Consider the following 17873-nt stretch of genomic DNA (forward strand, 5'->3'; position numbering starts at 1 on the left):
CAGTAGAACTAATTGATGAGCAGTGAATGCATAAGTGCACTCCTGGCGGTCTCCTTGAGAGCAAAAGCTCAACCCCTTTATACGGCACAATATGATCACCGTGAACCCCAACAGAATTGATACAGCCAAACGGCCGTACAGATTCGTAAGCTAGCCGAGGCGCACTGGTATTACCGACAACCTTCGAGTGATGATTTAAGTCAAAGGTCTACAGCAGGTTGCATGGAATTCGATGGAATTCGAGGGGTTTGTTTTTCTGCGGTAGGATTAGACAATGTTATGAAATGAACGTGTTAAACGGACAGGCCTGTTTTAGTGATAGCACTGTGCTTCTACGACTATCGTGAACACGCAACTCACTGCAATGTTCTTCTTCAGTAAAGCTGGGCAAGTTAGAATCAGATTATCTATGCTGAACTGAATGTAGCATTGCACACACCTGAGGATCGAGACCAGATTGTTTGATATGACTCAACTTCAAGTAATGAAGTACATGGCAGACACTCATGGCAGACACTCATCAGTGTGCACTTGGTGTGTAGCTTCCGATTCATGAACTCCCTCCGGTATATCACTGAGTTACTGGCCTGAAACGAGTTCCTAGACAAGGGGAGGTTTGCATGAAAAGTGCATAGAACGACATGGCAGAGCACTTACCCACAAACAGTAACCTCCTCCACAACCGAGAGCAATGACCCAATATCATTAGCATCAACTCTGCTGAGCATTGCATCCGTCTGACAGGTTACCACCGGCACGTGGAAAGATGCAACTCTTAACGCTGCCAAAAGACAATCGACTTCCAGCTTGTTTGGTGGTCCTAGCATGGTCCTGCTAAAGTCAATTTCCTCAACATGAGAATATGAAGTCGGTTGAATGTCCCAATAAACCCTTGCAGACAGTCAAGCTTTCAAGATCCGGCAACGAGATGCGGAGGTAAAGGTCATCGATTCAAGGTAAGCATGCATCGCCGAATCACTTCCAACAACAGTACAGATTTCGTCCACCACGAAGACCTCTAGACAAGTAAAATGTTAAATGAACTATACGTCTCGCAGGAGAGCAGACTGGAGGTGGATATGACGTATGTTTAGATTTTCGCACATAGAAATACGTGCGATGATGTGGACGTGTTCATAGCAATAGCAAGTATCGATGCGTAGGCGAGAAAGATTCCGTGATTTAGTAGATGTGTGGAAGTCTGTCCAGCAATACTTCAATGTGGAAGTTATGACTTCAGTCATTGACATCACCACCGATTTCCAACGTCTCCTCTTAGAAAGGAGGATCAAGAATTCTACCATTGAGTAATCCAACTCTGAGCGCTGCCTACGTTTCTGGGCAATGAGAAGGGTGAGAGCCGATTACCAGAGCGGGCAATCACTTGGGGATATGTAGAAGAAATGGCCTGGCCCTCGACGGTCGAACTCGTAACACGATCTGAGCGGGGGAGGGGTGACAACATTGATACCATCTCCAGATGAGAAGATCCTGGGGCAATCTGGCACGTCATCAACGATGAGCAAGGATACTTGTTGAAGTTCTACTGGCAGCCGATAAATGAGAGGTTGACGGGGAAGGACATGCGGACGAGGGATGAACAATGCATGGATCTTGCGCAAGAGCACTTCTTTGTTCTTCTGATAGGCTTCAGTCTGGAAGTGTGCCAAGCTGCCATCAGCCCTTGTCGACGACGACCACACACTTTTGACAACCAGAACGATTTGACCTTTGGCGAAAACTACAATAGCAACCGGTTAACATGGGTGTTGGTACTCCATTTTCTAGGAAAATGACACGGCGGGCGGGAAGGCGGGCGGCGGGGGTGATCAATTGCTAGAGGTGAGCATGCGGCGCCTCCTGATTGGTAATCAATTTGAATCAAACAACAGTGGCCGGGCGGCTGGCACACAGACAAAAACCCCAGTCTATAAGTTTTACTTTCACTCAACTTCGCAAATTATCAATACAATTGACCAGTCAATATATTCGTACACTTTCAAAATCATAGCCTATGAAATTTCACTACCCAAGTCTCAGGTGGTTCCCCACCACCCGGAAAGAGTCTGCTCCTTGCAAATGCTTCATCTTTGATAAGCCCCGCGAACGCAACACGAGATCCAAGCCAATCAACACGGAGCAGTAACCTCTCTCGCTGCATGGACATATGATTTGGCACTAATGCGCCGGGTGTAGATCTCACCGTTGGCCTGGTGCGTGCCGCAGAATTCGAGCTCCCCTGCAACGCAGGTTGTATCATTGGGCGACGATCACGTGCTCTGATAAGACTCGCGCGCCTATCGTGTCCAGCGGTGCCCCACTCCGTGTCTGTGAGTGGGTGTTGCAATGCAGCATGAAGGGTAACGAGAACATCAAGACACGTCACGCCTTCTTCCCCGGCACTAAGGTCAGGACCGATGTCAAATGTCCAAGGAAAGTCTGGGCTGATGAGCCGTATCTGTCTAGGCCGTTCTGGGGTGAGTGGGACGAATAGCAGCTCGTACCCGCAACCTGCATATAAAGATGACAATGGAAAAGCGAGGGATGTAGGCGGGAAGCGCAGGTCGTATCTTAGTGGCACGAATGACATAGAGAGAAATGGGTGGGGATAGGCTAATGAGAGAGAAGCATGAGGAACGATCGGGATCACAAATTGTGTCTGAGGCATACCATTTTGGGTTTCGTTAACGTTTGATGACACTGTTCGTGGAACAGAATGGTCATCTAGAAGAGAGATTTGAACACCTTGCAAGTTAATAAAATCAAGACGCGTACATATTGGCCGCGAATTGGGGATGTTGCGGTCGACAGGACTTATTATATTTGCGGATGCTAGCCGAACAAATTAAGCTTGAATTCAAGGTGTGACCATGGAAAAGGCGAGTACCTTGTACCCCCAAATTCATGCATGAGTGATGTCCATATTGGAGATGAACGAGATTTGAACTTGAAAACTCTAACAACAGCTGAGCATGAGAGCCGTAGAAGATTATCACAGCTCACGGGTATGGGCAGCGTTTATCTGCGAACGGTGCGAAGGGATATTGTTTGCTACAGTAATATGCCGTGCAGGTGATGTAACATGGGGAAGCTGCACTGGGGTATGGGGCCACCCTGCGTAGCGAGCATTGTGAAAAACTTGAGGCAAGATAGTAGGATTACGGGTAACCCATTGGGAGTGCCAAGGGGGATGTGTTGTAGAAGACATCAGGGAGATGACAATGGTGTGTCGAGACTTGTGAGGCTCGAGGCATTGCGATTGCGGGGAGGGCCCGTTATATAGTAGTTTTCAGGCATAAGACTCATTCATTTCCATTACATAATAAGTAGCTGCTATGCATTGTAAACGGACCCCAAGCTCAATACCCAAGTAGGACCCCGACCACAAAGCCCGGTTGTCTTCGATTCGGAACCTGTACAACAAACACAGGAATTGCGGGCATAAAGTATATATAGCCTTGGTGTCGTTACTAGACTATAGATGAGGTAATCGCAGTCCACAAAATCATACGTCGCTCGCTCGGATCCTTTAAGCTTTAAGTTCGGAGTCCTTCCTGAGGCCTCTCCTTCCTAGAGCTAACATTAGTATAGTATCAGTCCCTCACAACTGAGTACTGAGTACTGACTAGTGACTCCTGAGTGACCCCATACATGCTTATGGTTGTCACTCATCCGAGAAGTTGTGTCACTTCAAAGTACGTTGAGATCAAAATAGGCTCCGAAGTTCAAGTTCCCACCTGGGAGCAGACAGCGCGGACCTGAAAGCCACATCAACCAGCACCCCATACTGTGCGTTTTCTCATGTCCCTCATATGACCGGAAGGTAATGTGATCCAGGAGTTACTGAAATAGAATCATTAATGAAGCACTTACCCTTTATATATCCTGGTATCCAAACGCCCCCATCAACTATATAGTATCTTCTGCCCATCAAGTTCGTGTCCGAAATGAGTCAATGCTTTGAGCGCGTGGACACTCCACAGAAGATGTTTGATCCTTACCCGCTCACATTTTTACCCGCTCGAACACAAATGTCCTCATAAATAGTCTTTGGCTCCCACGACGATCACTTTGTAAGGATGAACAACTCCGAGTGGGGATGTCAACTACGCCACGGTTTGTTATATGAACTGAAGCAGCGGAATATTACATGATATAACTTTGGCTTGGAATAGATTCCGGACTCCGACCACACATCAACGTTTCAACATCATACCCACTCCTGCACCATCACTTGGCAAACGCTACTTATTCGAAGTGTAAAATTCACGCCCTAATAGGTTATCGCAACTCGGAATGCACCTGTAGAGCCTAGGCCTAGCCTCGAATTTCCGTATGGAACTTCCCGCTGTAGATACCATGCTACTATGTCGTCTACTTACAGCCTCAATTGTATCAGCCGACCCGGGGTACCAAAACAATAACACAGTCTGTCGTTCCCAAGTCCATTATCCCAGTGAGATCATTCACTCAGGCACCCATCAGCACTGCGCAGCAAATGCACCCGAGTGCTAGACTGGCGTGGCTGGCAATGTGCTTGCCTCTGGCAGACGGAAGTTGGTGTAGTCTCAACCTGACTGAGGTCTACCCCTACTGAAGCTATGCAAATGGTGGTAAATACTCGCTTGCATCCAGTAGTCTCCCTTAGTCAGATCATATAGAAGGAAGACAGCCATTCCTTCTCGATTACGACCTGCACTACCCCCCGTAGGCCTCACTCCGGCGTTGCCAGTGTACACCTGACAAGTACTCAAGTCGCTAGGTCTGGTCGGCGTATCTGCTCTGTCGTACAATGAGTATTGGGTCGATGTCGGTCAAACATCTCCTGAAAACGACACGATTTCAATTCTCCAATGCCCGTCCTGCTTATTTCCGTGTCGGCGTTGGCTCAGCGACCTTCATTGACAGCCCGGGACTTTGCAGAGATCCAATGGACCATATTCGATGGCCCGAGGACTTTAAGTGATCTAAGGGATCACACGTGGTGACCAAGCGGTGGCCCGGGAGATCTATTGCACCATATGCGTATATGTCATAGGCTGACCCATCGCGAAGATCTTGCCATATCAGGTCATTCAAAATCATATTATCTGTAACTTAACTTCACCGCCCGGAACGTTGTATATCTGAATATCTAAGCGGATAATTGGATGTAATAAGTCAGGTTGGGTACGAGGTTGTGGATCTGTGAGAAGTTCATCGGTCAGTACCATGTACCATGCCACTGATCTGGCTCTGAATTTACTTACTTGGGAATCGTCGACGGTGCAATGTCAGCAGGACCTTACATGAAGGGCGGTGAACAAGGAGCGACAACGGGAACCCAGGAAAGTGCGTCTATAACCCGACAAGGACGGGAAAGTAGTCTGGCATAAGCTCCACGTCTGAGTTCTCACACAACTCGCATTGGAAGTGCCCCACAGCTTCCTAGACAATAATCATAATCATGGTCCGGATCGTGGGACGAGCTGTTTACCAGAGTCTAGACTTGCCAATATGCCACAGGCCGACTACTGGCAGTGGGGTCATAGTCAGCCCATATCCGGTAGAGCACCCACCGCAGGATTTATGGTGTCACAAAGGGACATGGTCCAATCACAGAGTGATGAAGGAGGGAGTATGGGTTCGGATTTAGAAGGTAGCTGTATTGTGTACAATGCGTCAAGGTGACGTGGACTTCCCTCAGGAAATAAACGTGTTCGATGCTGGCTGCCAGTGATGATAAAATCAAGCTAGACCAAAGTTAGGCAGACATGATTGCTCTGGAGTTGACTCGCAAAATGCCGCCCGTGTCAGTAGAAACCTTGTTGTAGCTGACCACGGCGTCACGGTGATCTACATACTAGAAGAACCGAGGGGAACAGAATCGGGTGCGAATTCAAAGTCCCAATCAACATCAACTGAGACGGCAAGATCCGAGTATGAGGACGTGAGAGGATCAGGAACGACAACATGCAGGCAGTGGGCTGAGACAAACTCGCACAGTTCTGATTGACTAGTCGGTGTCGATGAGCCAGCGCTCTATATTATATTTTGCATATCATGATACGACGGTCAATGTGAGAGGTCATTCACGCGTTCCGCGTTGCCATCATGGTGTCCGCACAATTTCCGCATCAAGATCCTTCTTCTCATCATCAGGAGCTGTTGCACGACTTAGATTTCATGCAGGCAGTTCGCAACGGTCACAAGTGACAAAATCTCGATGAAAATAGCCAATAGTAAGATATTTGTACATTTTCTCTGGACCTTCAGAGTCATAATATTTGGAACTTCACCATCCACGTCTCAGGGTGTTTCCTACCACCCGGAACGAATCTCTTCCTCGCAAAAGCCTCATCCTTGACTAAGCCCATGAATGCAACGCTGGATCCAAGCCAGTCAACACGGAGTAGTAGCGGCTCCCGCTGCCGCGGCACAGGTCTCTCAAAGCTTACTGTGGGTCTGGTGTGTGCCGCAGGATTTGAGCTCCTGTGCAATGCAGGTTGTATCCTTAGACGACGGTTGCGTGCTCTGATAAGACTCGCACGTTTATCGTCTCCAGCAGCACCCCACTCGGTGTCTGTGAGTGGGCGCTGCAATGCAGCGTGCAGAATAGAGAGAACGTCGAGACACGTCACAGCCTCTTCTCCGGCACTTGGGCCGAGGTCAAACGCCCAAGGAAAGTATGGGTTGATGATCCGTATTTGCTTGGGCCTCTCTGGCGTAAGTGGGACGCGGAGGGATTCGTACCCACAGTCCACAAATGGAGATGATTGTGGAAAACGGAGAGAGGTGGGCGGATGGCGCAGATCGTATATTAATGATACAGATGGTGGCGCAAGAAATGGATGCGGGAAGGCTGGTGGGATATATAAGAATCAATCCATAACCACAAGTGCGTCTATTAAGCCGTACGTACCCTTCTGTGTGTTAAGGTTTGATGGCATCATTCGTCGTGTGAAATGGCCGTCTAGAAAAATATACAATTGAACATCTTGCAAGTTAGTAAAACGAAGGAGAACACGTACGTATGAGCCCTGCATTCTCTGTATCATGTTGAGCTGTGGTACGCGTCTCAGGAACACCTTGGAGAGACAGAGTATAAGTACCGCCTTTATCACCCAGATTAGGTCATATAATGATCTGAACCCACCGTTCCATGTCCATGAATGAGAGACGTTGCGGAGTTGAGAGTCAGCATGACCTATTGTATCAGCGGATGCTAACAAAGCAAATTGAGCTTGAAAATAGAACCATAGAAAAGAAAATCACCTGGCGCTCCGGAATTCGTGTAAGGGTGGATTGTATAGGGATGAAGTTCTAGTAACAAATGAGCATGGAGCCGAATGAATTTAGAACTGCAACTACCATTGGTGGTGGTAACTTCATGGGGATGACGCGAGGAGGTATCAACAGTCAAAGCAACACTGGGAAGTTGTATTGGGGGTTGGACCCATCCTGAATATCGAGCATTGTGCAAGGCTGGGGGTGAGGTGGTGGATCTGAGAGTAACATACTGCGAAGGGGGGAAAGCTGTGGAAAACATGGGGTGAAGGTGATAGTGTATGGAGACTTGGGATGCTCAAGGCATTGTGATGAGGAAGGATTATATACGCTTCGATGACCTGTATTACCTGGCTAAAGATACATCGGGAAAATCACTTTTGTGACAGAGGACCATTTGTGACAGAGGTACCATTTAATCGGGGTTACGAGCACGCACGCGTGATTATGAGGATGACACGATAAGCTAGTGTCAAACTTGGCATGAGTTCCAAATCAGGACGGCACACGGGAATATCACATAGTAGAGCATTGCCTCTCTTAATATTTGAGTGTAAAAGATGCACGTATTGTCCAATTACTGGGGTGCGATGAAGTTGACCTGCATACTATGCTTCAAGATCTATGATCCATGTCAGTACTGACAACATAAATTGCACAAAAAGACTTACTTGCGTTAGACCCGGCGAATAAGCATACGATGTACCTGTCGTTGCTTGTGTTTTGACTTCTGTTACTTCCTCAGCTAAGTGCCAGGGGAGTTTTGAAGATGATGAGAGAACCTTCTAGAATTAGCTAGCAGAACTGCGGGTCAGTCGCCTTCTCTCTAATTTAGCAAGCACCGTGGGACTTGAATAAAGAGCCATGATATGGAGCCCGAAAAATATGAGAAACGGAGCTAGCTGACAGCCGGTATTATATACGATGACCGCAAAATCTTCTGAACTGCACGCTCCTAAAGGCTGCAGTGAGGATCTGTCACATTTGCGTGGATAGTGTGGATGACCGAACGTGCCGCATCGTCGTTGTCGCAGTTATTTAAATTTTTGGACCCACTCCTCCAAGGCCCTTCATGCCATGCAAGCTTCGGAAGTCCAAGTATACACTTGCTGAAACATTTGCCTCTTGCTCTGTGGGAGCTAAACATTAAGCTCCCCAGCTAAGTGTGCTACGAGCACCTGCTGCTGCCACGTCAATTGGAGTTCTGTTTGGGGATGCAAGCCAATTTGATTGTTTCTCGAGCAGTCAAACCGGTGATTGACGTACCCATAAGTCATACCAACGTCCAAGTAGCGCTCCGGGTGAGGAAGGGATGAGGCTGGAACTCTTACGTATGGCCCATCTAGATCTTGTGCTACCATTTATAGGAGCATCCGGATCTTGAAACATGCAACTGACCACCGTAAGATCTCCGTTGTGCCAGTGTCCATCTCCACTTCTAGTTCATCCATAACTTCTACAGGAAACCTTGATCAACATAGACGTGAGATAAACTTTTCATCACGTACATGTCTGATGCGTGCTGCACATCTCTCTCAGCCGTCTCTCCCTCTCTTAGTTTTCGACTTCCTCCGATGCCTCTACTCCCAATATTATGGGCTGTTCCTGGGTCAGTACGAGAAAACAAACGAGGTAGAGTGATTGAAGAAGGAGGTATAGATTCAAGACATAGTTGTGGCCAGTACTTGCGGCGTTCGGAAGTGGGTAAAGTAGCGCCTAGTATCTTATTTCCAGTTTAAAAAAATTGTAAGGTCAAACAGACCCACTCGAGGGTGGCCTGGACCTGTGACAGTGCTGTAATCCCACAACCGTCATCGTGGATGTACGCGGGATGCACTTCTTCAGTACAAGTGCGCGCCAAAGTTATGAGCGAATGTTGGACACGATTCAAAATTGGATATCGAGTCCCGGTCTCGGTTATCGGAAACCTTGCCATATGAGGAGCAATAGCCCATGTGAGGTGCATATCTTTGTGTGTATGAACGTGTTAAACGCACAGGCCTGTTTTAGTGATAGTGCTGTGCTTCTACTAGCTTTAGATTCACGAATTACTAAGTTACCGGCCTGAAACGAGTTTCTAGACAATGCGGGATTTATATGAAAAGTACATAGAGCGACATGGTGGAGCACTTACCCACAAACAGTAACCTCCTCCATGACCGAGAGCAAAGGCTCAATATCATTAGCATCAACTTTGCTCAGTAGTACGTCCGTCCGAAAGGTTACCACCGGCACATGGAAAGATGCAACTCTCAACGCCATCAAAAGACAATCGGCTTCCAGCTTGTTTGGTGGTCCTACTACTAAGGTCAATTTTCGCAACATGACAAGATGAAGTTGGCTGAACGTCCCAATAAACCCTACGGAAAGTCAAGATTGGACAACGAGATACTGATGGGAGGGTCATCGATTCAAGGCAAGCGTGCGTTGCCGAATCACTTCCAATAACAGCACAGATTTCATCCACCACGAAGATCTCCAGACAAGTAAAATTCATTTAGATGGAACAGACGTCTCACAGGAAAGTAGCCTGGAAGTGGAGATGATGTAGATTTAGATTTTTGCACATAGAGATATGTGCAATGATTCGACGATCCACCATCGAGTAGTCCAACCCTGAGTGATCCCTACGTTTCTGGGCAATGAGAAGGGTGAGCCTTGAGGGCTATTTACTAGAGTGGGCAAGTAATCACTTGAGGATATGTGGAAGAAATGGCCTGAACGGTCGAACTCGTCCGAAGAATACGACCTGGTTAATAGCAGGGGAAGGGTGACAACGTTAATGATTGAAATGATCAGTGAACGAGGGACGAACAATGCACGGATCTTGCGCAAGACACCTGTGACTCCCTTTGGGACTTGACGAGGATGTTTGACAGGCTGTGCTTCGGCAATGTCCGCCTGTATTGTCTTTTTTCTTTCCATATAAGGACGGAGCGTTTGATCGCGCGGAACCAATTCGCGTTGACAGTACTGGCAGCACCGTGCGTGCTCCACTTGAGTTAGGCACGTACCTCCCACCACTTGAACTCATAATTTCTTTCTCTGGACATATTTGTGCCTCTTTATTTAGATAGCAGTATGTATATACTAGGGTTCGGCGTTGCCGAATTTAACCTTGCTTGTCTGCACTCTTACTAAGCAGATACACGCAGGCTGCTATATTCTCTTGTATTGCTTCGTACAGTGCTATGTTGTGCTACATGTTTGTCAGTAATTGGCTGTGCATGATACTGTTCGGCGTTAGTTGCGAATTTATATGCATGTATACAACCAGCTAACCTGTTTAGCAGGAAATTGATCAATATCATCTCAGCTCTGGTCACGTCGGTTATTGTGTTTTCGATGGATTGTGTTTGTTTCATGATCAAGACACTTGGATTTCCTTCACAGTGAGCTGTTGGAATGCGTTTTGGAATTGAGTAGACAAAGAGTGACTATATTTCTCACAGCTACCATATCATGGACTCATCAATTCACTGATGTGTAGCCTTACTATCTGCTGCAGTCATGATGCACGAATGAGCATCTGGAAAGCGCTGCACACTAGCCACTAAGTCACTGCATTTGTGTTTTTCTGCTCAATTCAGATTGTTGTCTCCCATAGCAGCTATGATTTGCTTCATGGTTAAGTTATCAAGCGCAGAATTGAGCTTTTGCGACATAGTAGATGGTACTGGATTGTGATTGTAGAAACAAAGTTGTATACAGTTTATTGATATTTATTATTGTTTATTATTGGCAGAAAATCCCACACACATTGTCGCATGCCATATGACCTTGCAAGCAAGGTGACTATTAATATTGTAGCGGCGTGTGCGCCAATCCCCGACTCGGCTGACAAACACCGTTACTCAGTACTCAGTACTCAGCGAGTATTGGTTTCCCTTTCTTTGTTGACACCATACTCGGGCTTCCGATTTTAACAATACCACTTGAATCCTGGCCTCTCATGCCTTCTGATCCGCTCGTCTGGCCTGAGTGTCACCAATTACGATTTAACGCTTTGTTTGACAAGCCGTTTGAAGTCAGGACGCCTGAAGGTAAGATAGACAAACTTGAAGGATTGGGTGAATCACAACACATTACCTTGCAGAGCAAGGTCATGTTGGATGGCAGATAATCTGTCAGTCACCTGACATGAACATCATGCTGGAGGGTATACTGGCATATTTATCAATACAAACCCAGGGATAGTAACAGGACAGTTTTTGATACTTAGCGAGGATCCCCAGCCCCTACAATAGTATGCATACAGGCTTCTCTGTATCAATACTCATGCCAGGGCTGAAAAACAGCTTCTCGGGCATCACCGGCTATCCTATTCAGGATGTACCTTAATTCCTGCTGTGCTTCTGCGCTTCTCGGTATCAATTATCCGGCAAGCAGCAAGCCGAGTGTTCCTCACCCATCCTATTTGGGATACACCTTCTTCTCCCATCTAAATATATCACATACCTTCGGTTTTCTGTTCCTATTTAGGATACACCTTCTTATCCTGTCTAAATATGTTGCATACCTTGGTTCTTTAGATTGACGCATTCCAAAACAAGCCCTATGATATTTCTTCTCATTGTATCAATACATACGCACGTGACATTTGACCCTATGATATTTCTTCTCGTTGTATCAATACATAAGCACGTGACATTTGCCACCAAAATTTTGCTAAGTCCTGTAGACTGTCTGCTTCTCGTCTTCTCGTTGTATCAATACATTAGCACGTGCCATTTGCAACCAAAATTTTGCTAAGTCCTGTAGACTGTACAGTATTAAAAGCAACATGCTTCGCTACTAGTAAGTCCTGGGCCCATCATGTATCAATACAGTAGCATGTGCTGTTGGTGCCAATCAAACAATTGTATCATCAAGAATGAATATATTTGCATTGATTAATACATGGTACAAGATTAAGACAGCGCGCGTATATACATGGTGACAAGAACATTGAGAAAATGCTCCCAATGAGCTTACAGTGGCCTTCTTCACGCGACGGACTTGCGAGATCTGCAAAAAGACGCTGTGACCCTTCTACACCACACTGAGAATATTTGACTTACCTCTTTGAAGTGCCGCCAATCTTGTTAGCATCCGTCAGATGGGTTGATGGGAGGCGCATTCGACTGCCGCGACGGAACGACTGATTGAGTACATCATCAAATGGTTGCACCTCCTCCGTCGTCTGGTCCACAGTGGTGCTGGCAGGGCACATTTCGATGCTCGTGGACATGTTAGACACGGGGGCCTTCGGCACCAAATCAATTGTGGTTGTAGGAGGAGAAGCAGACGGAGATACATCTGCTACAGGCGCGACTGCTGTAGGTGAGGTAGGAGGATAGGCAAACGGAGGCACATCTGCTGCAGGTGTGGCAGGAGTTGCAGACCCGTGAGTTGCAGGAGCAGCAGAAGCGAATGGAGACGCTGCAGGTGTGGCAGGAGGTGCAGATGTGTTAGCTGTAAGAGTAGCAGAAGCAGACGGAGGTGGGGTGGGAGATGCAGACCCGCGAGTTGCAGGCACAGGCACAGCCGGAACCATAGGAACCGTCGATACTGGGACTGCCGGAGGTGCACGGGGAGACGTTGATGTTGAATCACAGAGGTGATCATAGATAGAAGGGGCCTTAGCTTTACCCAAAGTGACAGGACGCGCGCGGGGTATTGTCTTGCCACGGCCAGAAGGACTATGTGAAGCCACACGCGCAAAGGTGGCGCTAAGACGAGGTGGAGAAAAGCTGGTAATCCTACCAGCATCTAAGTCCTTCTTCCATGCAGTGATGGGCGTGTCTGGGCTATTCTGAGAAAGGAAGGGAGGGAGTATTGGAAGGCCGGACTCCGTGTCAGGTTCAGGCTCAGGTAAACTAAGGTAAGGGTTGAGAGACTCGTAGAACCCAGAATCGAAGGAACTGTTGGGGAATGTATACTCATGCGGGCCATGGGAAGTTGGGTGAATCATTGTACGAAGCTCGTTTTCAGCGGGGTGTATGGATACACCTCCACCTTCCACGATGGGCACAGAGTCAGAAGTTGTTGGAGGGATGGGATCGAATGTAAGAGGAGTGGGATCGAACGTAAGAGGAGTGGGATCGAACGTAAGAGGAGTGGGATCGAACGTGTCGACCCCACTGAAAACGTCGATGTGCTCCAATACTTCAGGTGGTGCAGATGTAGCACTAGTAGCTGTGAAAGTTTTAAAATTTCACTTATAATTAAAAGGTCGTGTACTTACCAAATGCGCCCTTCAGAAACATGGTGAATGGTTCAACAATCCGTTTGGTGTGGTCGGGAAGTGAGTCGCGGAAGGTGAACCCAGTGCTCCCCTTCCCATGGTGAAAACTGTCCGCGCATTAGAATACCTTTTCCAATGAGGTAGCAGCATATACTCACCTGAAAACACGAACGTCCCCATTTGCACGTGGATCCGGGCCACCTAGGTATATGCTCCCGTGCCAACCAGTTGTCTCAAATATCGTCTCTAGTAGTTGCCCGGCTACCCCACCCAAACCTTCAATATATCTATTTGTATGTTAGCTGCACTTAGAAACTTGAGTGAACGAAAAACAAACGTACTGAAGTTTGAGAGAGTCTGAGGGATTCCGCAACCCCTCAAGTTCACATTTTGCCCTTTCAGCACGATGCCGACATTCGGCCTTCGCCTGCTCCTCCATCTGCATCACATAGGCTTCGCCGCGGGCTGCCATCACCTTGCTGGCTTCTGCGCAAATGCCGGACATGCGGGTGTTTTTTGTGTACTCACCATTCTCCACTTGGGCCGCAACTTCTTCTTTGATCGAGGAGTCTTCCTTGTAGTCCGTTTGTAAGAAATGTTCCACAGCGGTAGGTCCACGTGTCCGAGCAGTCGAAGTTGCCATCAACTTGGTGATGGTCTTGGTGAACTGGGTGTGGCGTGCCCTACCAGCAGAAGACGCTCCTCGATAACAGTAAGAGCGCAGTTGCTGCATTAAGGTGGTTTAGCCGTGAACCGAAATGAAAATGTATGTAACGTACTCCCTTGCGCTGCTTAACGAGTTTACCTAATTCTTTTATTTGATCACTTGTTAATTCAGCCTCGGTAAGAGGTATCCCAGTTGTGCTATCTTTGAAATGGATGCCAACTTCTGGCCATTTCACAAACCATTCTAAGCACAACTGGTTCAAGTATGCGGAGACAGAACCCTGCAGCTGACTCAAGCGGAAGCCATCCATCTTAGACTTCAACCAAACAGTCTGTTCGTGAGTCGTCCACGAGGCTCCAGGCATCTATTGTTCCCATCAAGGTAAGTAGGTATCAATACAAGATCGTGTGACACACATACAGTATGTTTTTTGACGTTTGATAACACCGACACCTCCGACTTGTATGAATGCCCCATATAGGACGGAGTTTCAACTCTATTTCCAATTCAGCCAATCAGATGAGGCGTTTATTTTTCAGCCCTATAAGCCCCGTGTGTATGAGAAACTTAACGTCAACATTCACAGCTAGTTCAAATTCGCAACATTCCTCCTGTTTGATCAATATGAAGGTCTACCCTGATGAGGACGACACCTTCACCTTGACCGAGCTTTGGAGTGCATTACAACTGATATGCCAGAATGGTAAGTTTTCTTGTCATCATTTTATTTGTGTATCTGAGATTGTATATATAACAAGTGGCTATTGACAACGGATCCCACCAGTTGACCTTTGCCCAGAATAGCCCTGCCCGAGCCGATGGTAAGTGTCATTATGTCAATCAAACCTAACGCTGACGCTGATTTCATATGAAGGTGCGGCTGATCCTGCCGGTGATGACCTCAGTGACGACGAGTTAACTGTCTCGCAGCCTCCTCCTGGCATTGTTCCAGCCCAGACGCAGCCTCCTCCTGACATTGTTCCAGCCCGGACTGCTCAACCATCCACATTACTTGATTCAGCTGCGCAAACCGCTCAACCATCCACATTACCAGCTGCGCAACCTGTTCCAACTGTCACTGCGCAGCCTCTGGCACAAGCGCATGCCAACCCTCCTGCCTCTTCACGCTGGTACACTATCACCGTTGGGCGTGAGACAGGCGTCTTTCAGGGCTGGTATGTTCTCTGACACCCTAACCGTGTTTCTTTGAATTCACTCTAACTAATTGTTAGGCACAGTGCTCATATTCATGTTGTTGGAGTCCCGGGTGCATGTTTTGCTCGTCACCCCACTCGTGCTGCTGCTGAAGGAGCGTACACAGAGGCACTGGCTGCTGGTGGAGTGACGCAGGTGCCGGCATGATGTGAGAGTCCACGCTGCACAATGTAGATGTATCTATGTAGTCTATTTTGTCATATTCTTGTCAATCAATCGCATTTTCTTGTTCACAAATACATCGTCACCTGAGACAGCCGAATTCTAGTCCGTCGTGTGACAAATGTTGTTCAAATTGGACTCTGGGCGTACATTCATGAAGATGTCTCGGGATATGTAAAAAATTCTGAATGTGAGCAGTATATAATTCTGCAAACGTGCTACTCTAACGCCTGGTGAAGCCCGTCTCAAGCTAGTACAGCACGCACGATGCAACGATGCTACCAAAGTAATTGTCCCGAAGCTGTGGCAGTGCCACCTAAGTAAGTACTATGTAATTGTGTTTGTGCTTTATAGCATTTGCCACACCTTTGCCTCACCGCAAACTTCACCTCCCGATCATACCACTCACACTCTCACTTCACCCAAAAAAATGGGGCGGCATCGGAAGCCTTCGCCAGAGCGCAAAGAAGCACGTAAACACTCAAAACGTATACACTATGCACGGTAAGTGGTTTTTTTTTCATTCTTTTTCATTCAATTCAGTAACTATTACTCAAACGCAAGGCATCTGGGCTATGAACGAATCAAAGCACGGCATAGATGGAGGCGGTGTCAGGGTGCTACAGAGGTATGTTCATAATTTTGGAGGTTTAAGACATTTTTATTCGTTTTATAGGCTACCCTCGATGCTTTTCATACTATGGAAGACCTATGGACCAGAACTTACACTGGAGGTAGCCGAAATCACAACGGATGTGAACCTCGCATTATTGCCCTTCTTCAAAATGTGGACGAACAGGGCTGGAGTGCGGTTAGACCTGGGTTTGCGGGTGAATTAGCGGAGGCGAGGATTTTACTTGAAGAAGTCGAGACACTGGCAAGTTCGGTTACCAATTTGGAGGGTCCCTGTACTGTCCAGCTAATGACCGAATGTTCGCGTCTCCTCTGCCGTGCTCGTCTCTGGCTTGCATCAGAGGAGGAAATTCTCCGGCTTATGGATGAAGGACCAGATGTCCTCGACGATGCATTATTTACCAATAACTTAGTCTGGCAGAGGCCCTGATCATTAATTACATATTCGAATCGCTGTGTACTCACATGACAAGCTTTTTTTTGTTGATCGATCGTTTCTGTTGATCGATCTTTTTTGTTGATCGATCATGGCCCCATCTCGCAAGCGCAAATTCGACAAATATCAACGCCAGTTTATTGCAGAAAATCTTGCTAATGCAGCACAACGAGCTGCAGCAGCTGGGCATGATGATGCGTGTTACGCACTCAAATAGATCTGTTAGGCGGAGCCCTAAGAGGGGCGTCGTCCGCTAACGTTCGTGACGTAACCGGAAGGGTCCGGTATAGCAAGTGAGCCTGGCGACGACGAGTCGGCAGCGATCACAGTACGCGCGTGTCACGTGACTTCGTAGACGGATGTCGTGAGAAGTCACTCAAGGTCAGGACTGTCTTGTCTGGACGATGAGGTCGATCGAGGTAGACTTAGCCGCGATGAGCGACTAAGAAAAGATACTAGAGACTGAAGCTGAGGGGGCTTCAGAGGGAAGTATGTTCCAGGGAAGATTGAGTAGATTCAAGTTAGAGAATCTAGTACAAGGTGACCGACTACTTATACTAAGTGGAGAGGGTTAAGGGCAAGGCTACCGCACAGTAGGTAAGGGTAAAGGGGATACGGGAATGGTATAGGTGCGTTGGCAACACAGCCGGATTAGTGATGGATGGTCGAATGTGGAATGAGACCGAGAAACGTTGGAACGGACCAACGGTAAGAATACAACGTGCGGGAATCCGCAGTCAGGGGAAACAGAAAGAGGAAAGCCACGTTGGTGGCACGAGTCAGACCGAGTCAGAGGTGCGGGACCACATTGGTGGTCGAATCAAGAGAGGAACGTGCGTGCACGTGCATAGAGGCGGATGATGCGAGGGACGGGAACGGTCCCGAGGATCCGGTCAACGGAGAGTCGGTAGAGAAGGACGAGCCGGTAGATGGTGAGGGCGAGGATGAGGGGAAAATGATAGGGGGGGCCACGTGACCGATGTTACTTGTAACAATGCGGGGCCTGGCACTTCATGTCACACACACACGTCTGTTGACGTCACTAACAGACTCCGTCCTTTAGCCAAAACGACATATTTCTCTGCGCCCAATGTAATCTCACCAGCCGCTAATTATGTGCCATCAACACTTATTTCTACACCCTCCGAGTTGGAAACTGATTTCGTCGTTGAAGACGCTTATATAGATTATATTGCGGACACGAACTTCAATCCAGAGCCAGTCGGAAAGACAAGCAAACGCTCACCAGGAGTATGTGCATCTCACTT

The 17873-nt window shown here is 47.6% G+C and overlaps 6 protein-coding genes across 6 annotated transcripts; 1 reads left to right on the forward strand and 5 right to left on the reverse strand.

The window, feature by feature from the left end:
• Positions 1 to 187: 187 nt before the first annotated feature.
• Positions 188 to 827, reverse strand: F5147DRAFT_762702 (uncharacterized protein; the record flags this gene model as incomplete). Its single annotated transcript, XM_041440598.1, has 4 exons — positions 188 to 256; positions 304 to 383; positions 440 to 600; positions 658 to 827. 3 exons carry the CDS (start codon positions 825 to 827, stop codon positions 313 to 315), a joined length of 402 nt encoding a protein of 133 aa, XP_041289789.1. The 3' UTR covers positions 188 to 256; positions 304 to 312.
• A 1171-nt stretch (positions 828 to 1998) lies between these two features.
• On the reverse strand, positions 1999 to 2816 carry F5147DRAFT_709020 (uncharacterized protein). The gene is made up of 3 exons (XM_041438171.1): positions 2776 to 2816; positions 2671 to 2724; positions 1999 to 2613 (listed from the first exon to the last, which is right to left on the reverse strand). Exon 3 carries the CDS (start codon positions 2588 to 2590, stop codon positions 2006 to 2008), a length of 585 nt encoding a protein of 194 aa, XP_041289790.1. The 5' UTR covers positions 2591 to 2613; positions 2671 to 2724; positions 2776 to 2816; the 3' UTR covers positions 1999 to 2005.
• Positions 2817 to 6204: 3388 nt separating this feature from the next.
• F5147DRAFT_314465 (uncharacterized protein) lies at positions 6205 to 7685 on the reverse strand. Its single transcript, XM_041429180.1, has 6 exons — positions 7351 to 7685; positions 7255 to 7302; positions 7136 to 7204; positions 7011 to 7067; positions 6902 to 6952; positions 6205 to 6841 (listed from the first exon to the last, which is right to left on the reverse strand). The coding sequence occupies exons 1-6, from the start codon at positions 7526 to 7528 to the stop codon at positions 6258 to 6260; spliced, it is 987 nt and encodes a 328-aa protein (XP_041289791.1). The 5' UTR covers positions 7529 to 7685; the 3' UTR covers positions 6205 to 6257.
• Positions 7686 to 8738: 1053 nt separating this feature from the next.
• F5147DRAFT_314428 (uncharacterized protein) lies at positions 8739 to 9705 on the reverse strand. The gene is made up of 3 exons (XM_041429179.1): positions 9401 to 9705; positions 9264 to 9343; positions 8739 to 9210 (listed from the first exon to the last, which is right to left on the reverse strand). The coding sequence occupies exons 1-3, from the start codon at positions 9589 to 9591 to the stop codon at positions 9002 to 9004; spliced, it is 480 nt and encodes a 159-aa protein (XP_041289792.1). The 5' UTR covers positions 9592 to 9705; the 3' UTR covers positions 8739 to 9001.
• Positions 9706 to 11127: 1422 nt separating this feature from the next.
• F5147DRAFT_655296 (uncharacterized protein) lies at positions 11128 to 14523 on the reverse strand (the record flags this gene model as incomplete). The annotated part of the gene is made up of 13 exons (XM_041433963.1): positions 11128 to 11243; positions 11356 to 11390; positions 11454 to 11504; positions 11725 to 11740; positions 11786 to 11821; positions 11860 to 11872; positions 12241 to 12286; positions 12327 to 13443; positions 13493 to 13599; positions 13651 to 13779; positions 13834 to 13978; positions 14021 to 14219; positions 14272 to 14523. 13 exons carry the CDS (start codon positions 14521 to 14523, stop codon positions 11128 to 11130), a joined length of 2262 nt encoding a protein of 753 aa, XP_041289793.1.
• Positions 14524 to 14783: 260 nt separating this feature from the next.
• F5147DRAFT_776663 (uncharacterized protein) lies at positions 14784 to 15521 on the forward strand (the record flags this gene model as incomplete). The annotated part of the gene is made up of 4 exons (XM_041441882.1): positions 14784 to 14862; positions 14918 to 14980; positions 15034 to 15334; positions 15392 to 15521. The coding sequence occupies 4 exons, from the start codon at positions 14784 to 14786 to the stop codon at positions 15519 to 15521; spliced, it is 573 nt and encodes a 190-aa protein (XP_041289794.1).
• Between the last annotated feature and the right edge of the window lie 2352 nt (positions 15522 to 17873).

Source organism: Suillus discolor (genome assembly GCF_016758755.1).
Source record: "Suillus discolor strain FC423 chromosome Unknown F5147scaffold_51, whole genome shotgun sequence".
Classification (NCBI taxonomy): Eukaryota; Fungi; Basidiomycota; class Agaricomycetes; order Boletales; family Suillaceae; genus Suillus; species Suillus discolor.

Bases quoted from the DNA above. Each gene is read 5' to 3' on its own strand.
- F5147DRAFT_709020 (XM_041438171.1), bottom strand. From the start codon at position 2,590: ATGTCATTCGTGCCACTAAGATACGACCTGCGCTTCCCGCCTACATCC.
- F5147DRAFT_314465 (XM_041429180.1), bottom strand. From the start codon at position 7,528: ATGTTTTCCACAGCTTTCCCCCCTTCGCAGTATGTTACTCTCAGATCC. The intron at 6,953-7,010 runs GTACGTGTTCTC...ATATTTTTCTAG, and splicing joins AGAGAATGCAGGGCTCATAC to ACGGCCATTTCACACGACGA. The intron at 6,842-6,901 runs GTACGTACGGCT...ATATCCCACCAG, and splicing joins AAACCTTAACACACAGAAGG to CCTTCCCGCATCCATTTCTT.
- F5147DRAFT_314428 (XM_041429179.1), bottom strand. From the start codon at position 9,591: ATGTTGCGAAAATTGACCTTAGTAGTAGGACCACCAAACAAGCTGGAA. The intron at 9,344-9,400 runs GTAAGTGCTCCA...CGCATTGTCTAG, and splicing joins GAGGAGGTTACTGTTTGTGG to AAACTCGTTTCAGGCCGGTA. The intron at 9,211-9,263 runs GTGCGTTTAACA...CATGGGCTATTG, and splicing joins ACTATCACTAAAACAGGCCT to CTCCTCATATGGCAAGGTTT.